The sequence below is a fragment of the Myotis davidii genome, unplaced genomic scaffold (genome assembly GCF_000327345.1).
Source record: "Myotis davidii unplaced genomic scaffold, ASM32734v1 scaffold355, whole genome shotgun sequence".
Lineage (NCBI taxonomy): Eukaryota > Metazoa > Chordata > Mammalia > Chiroptera > Vespertilionidae > Myotis > Myotis davidii.
The window spans coordinates 275784-278969 of NW_006286818.1; the positions used below are offsets into that span (position 1 = coordinate 275784).

At 51.8% G+C, this 3186-nt stretch overlaps 1 protein-coding gene across 4 annotated transcripts in view; it reads right to left on the reverse strand.

Annotated features, from left to right (window-relative positions):
- Positions 1 to 3186, reverse strand: part of POU2F3 (POU class 2 homeobox 3) — a 90082-nt gene that overhangs the window by 8321 nt on the left and 78575 nt on the right. For all 4 annotated transcript variants that reach the window (XM_015560645.1, XM_015560646.1, XM_006758720.2 and 1 more), the window contains one exon: positions 2224 to 2385. In XM_015560645.1, coding sequence (XP_015416131.1) covers positions 2224 to 2385 — 162 coding nt within the window. The remainder of the gene's footprint in view (positions 1 to 2223; positions 2386 to 3186) is intronic.

Here is a 3186-nt window from a genome sequence, read left to right on the forward strand (position 1 = left end):
CTGCTGCTCTGTCTCCTTCCCTTCTTCCCCTGACGCTCTCCTTTTGCCAGTCCCTCAAGCGCTGCTGTTCTGCAGGGTTGAGACTGGGCTCTCCTCTTTGCTTCTGTACAGACCCCACAGGTGAGCTCCTTTCCACCCCGGGTTCCAACCACCGTGTGTGTACTTACACTGCCGGCCCGCGTCTCTCCTCCAGCCTCTCCCTGACTCCCGACCCACAGTTCTAAGTGCCCATGGACACTGCCACGTGGGTGTCCCACAGGCCTCACTGAACATCATAATAATGGAAAGAACTGAAATGGTCTCTCTTTCCAATTCCCAAGCTAGCTCCTCCCCTGCATTTGCTTGTTCATCAATGGCATCACCATCTACCCAGCCAGCCCAGCCCCGATGCTGGTAGCCATCCCAGAGCAGTCTCTTTCTTCACGACTCTCCACGGCCCCACCCAACTCTCCATTTATTAGCTAACACCTAATGACTCCACCTTCTAATTATCTCCTGGATCGCTCCACCCCTCACTCTTACCACTTGGTTTTGCTCCAGCCTTCATTCCTCTACTGGATAGCTCCCAGCCTCTCGGAGCACCTTTCACGCTGACATGAGAATCATCATTAGTCTAAAAAGCAAATATGATCATGCCAGTGTCCTGCTTGAAACTCTCCGCCTTCTCTGCACCTTTAAGGGCTTAGCATTGCACAGCGGCCCTTCAGCCTGTCCTCTGCTGGCCTACCCAGCCTCATTTTTCCGCATGCCTCCCCATGGAGCCCCTGCAGCCCCACGAATGTGCCATGTGTTCTCCCTGGCCCGTGCCATGTTCTCTACTTCCCCCATCCTTTTCCCTTGTCACTCCTTTTTGCCTTTTAGACTTAGCCCAGGCATGAATTATCTCCCCAGGGAAGCCTTCCCTAACCACCACCTCCCAAGGGTTTATTGGCTGTGACTACTAAGTTCTCCTGGAGACATTATCACGTGGTTTATCATTTGTTTACTTGACTGTTTCCCTGCTAGGCAGTGAGGTCCTCCGGGAGAGGGACACGGACTATTTCTCTGTGTAGATAGCGGTAGACAGTCAATAAGTGTTTGGTGAAGGAATGAACAACGGCGCAGTTTTATGAAACAGCTATGCCGCACCCTGGACGAGGCTGAATGTTGTTTGTCTGTGAATGCTAAAGACTCAAGGGCACCCCCGTTACCCCCCACAACCTTAACCTTCAACCATCCCCATCCCCAAGGATGGATAAGAACCTTCCCACCCCACCCTCTAGGCATCATCTTTCCTCTGGAGAGAGAAGAAGTTTTCTCCTCTCCAACTGCCACATCTGCCTGACCTCCATGTTAGTCCTGCCCGACTTCTCCCTGTCTGTCAGGATTACAGACATAACTGTCCACCTGACACTTCATCTTGGGTGTCTAGGAGTCATGTCCAGCTTACTGTGACCAACTCTAAATTCTCAGTTTTCCTTCTCACACCTGTTCCTCCTGAGTCTTCATCATCTCAAAAAAGTGGCAGCATCTTCCAACCAGCTACTCAGGCCAAAACCCTGGAAGTCACCTTCACCTCGTTTCTCAGCCCACGTCTGAGTGGTGAGCACCTATTGCTGGTTCCACAGGTGAACTAGACTCAGAATCCAACCACTTCGCCTCACCACCTCGGCTACCACCCTAGCCCAAGCCGCCAGGCCTCCCAGCCTGATCACGTCATCCTCCTGGCTGGCCCCGCTCCCACACATTATTCTCACAGCAGCTCTTGTTGGCTGCTCAGGCTTCTCTGCTCAGAGTTCTCCGGTGGCTTCTTTCACACAAACTAAAGTCAGGTCCTTCCAATGGCCTGCTTCCTGCTACTGCTCTCACTTCGTCTCCTGCCTGTGGCCTCCTTCCTTGCCACCCTGGCTACCCTGACACGCTCGCTGTTCCTCTAACATGCCAGATGTCTCATTCACTGGTCTTTCTTTCCTTGAAATACTTTCCTTGAGATATTTCACTTTCAACATTCAGATCTCTGCTCAAATGTCACCTTATCAGAGCATCTGAATCTCTATTAAAAACATCTCCTCACGATCACTTTCTTTTCCTTACCCTTCGTTCTCCTTCCTGACATTAGATACGGAATATACAGCATGTCTTTGCTGATTTATTTACATCATGTACCCAGCAGCCCTACCCCTATCTTCCCCTCCAGGCATCGTCGCCCTCAGTGCTTGGCACAGCTAGTTCCCGGCCACTCACCAGACGGGACGTGTAGACGGGTGACTTGATGGGTGTGGCCACAGGACAGTTGATCCGCTTCTCTTTTTGGCGTCGGTTGCAGAACCAGACCCTCACCACCTCCTTCTCCATGGACAGCTGCTCTGCAATCATGGAGATCTCCTCTGAGCTCGGCTTGGGGTTCTACAGAGGCCGAAGGGACAGGGAGTGGTCAGGAGAAGAAAGGAGTGAGGTCAAGAATTGAAGGTGAGGGACAGATGTTCCACAGAAACAGGATGAAACAACAGATGGACCTAAAGCTTTAGAATCAGACTTAGGATGGAATACTCGCTCGTCACTTCTTGTGTGTCCCTAAGAAACATTCTTAACCTTTCTGAGCCTCCGTCTGACCATCTGTGAAATGAGAACAACAGTGGCTGCCCTGGAGGATTACTGTGAGGATTAAATTAGAAAGTGTGTGAGCTGCTGCTCACGGGCCTGCCACAGGTCCTTCTCTTGCTCCCTCCTTCAGGGGAAGCTCTGCAAAGACGAGTCCTTGGCGAGTCACGTGGGGACAAGAGTCCCAGGTGCCCTCCTCTGTGCTCTGTCCTCACAATCTGGTGTTTCTCTTGTGTCCCTGCCTCCTGTCCTGCCCCCAAATAGGGAAGGATAAAGCTAAAACCTGTGCATCCATCAAGACTGTGGAAATTCAGATCACACTTGCCCGGCCGGCGTGGCTAGTGGTCGGGCGTCGACCTATGAACCAGGAGGTCAGAGGTTCGATTCCTGTCGAGGGCACAGGCCCGGGTTGCAGGCTCCATCCCCTGTGTGGGGCGTGCAGAAGGCAGCCGATCCATGATCTCTCTCATCACTGATGTTTCTCTCTCTCTCTCCCTTCCTCTCTGGAATCAATAAAAATATATTTTTTAAAATTATATATATATAGATGACACTCTAGTTCTGCCCCCCAACACCCACCCGTCTTCGACCTCTGTCCTCTTCCCT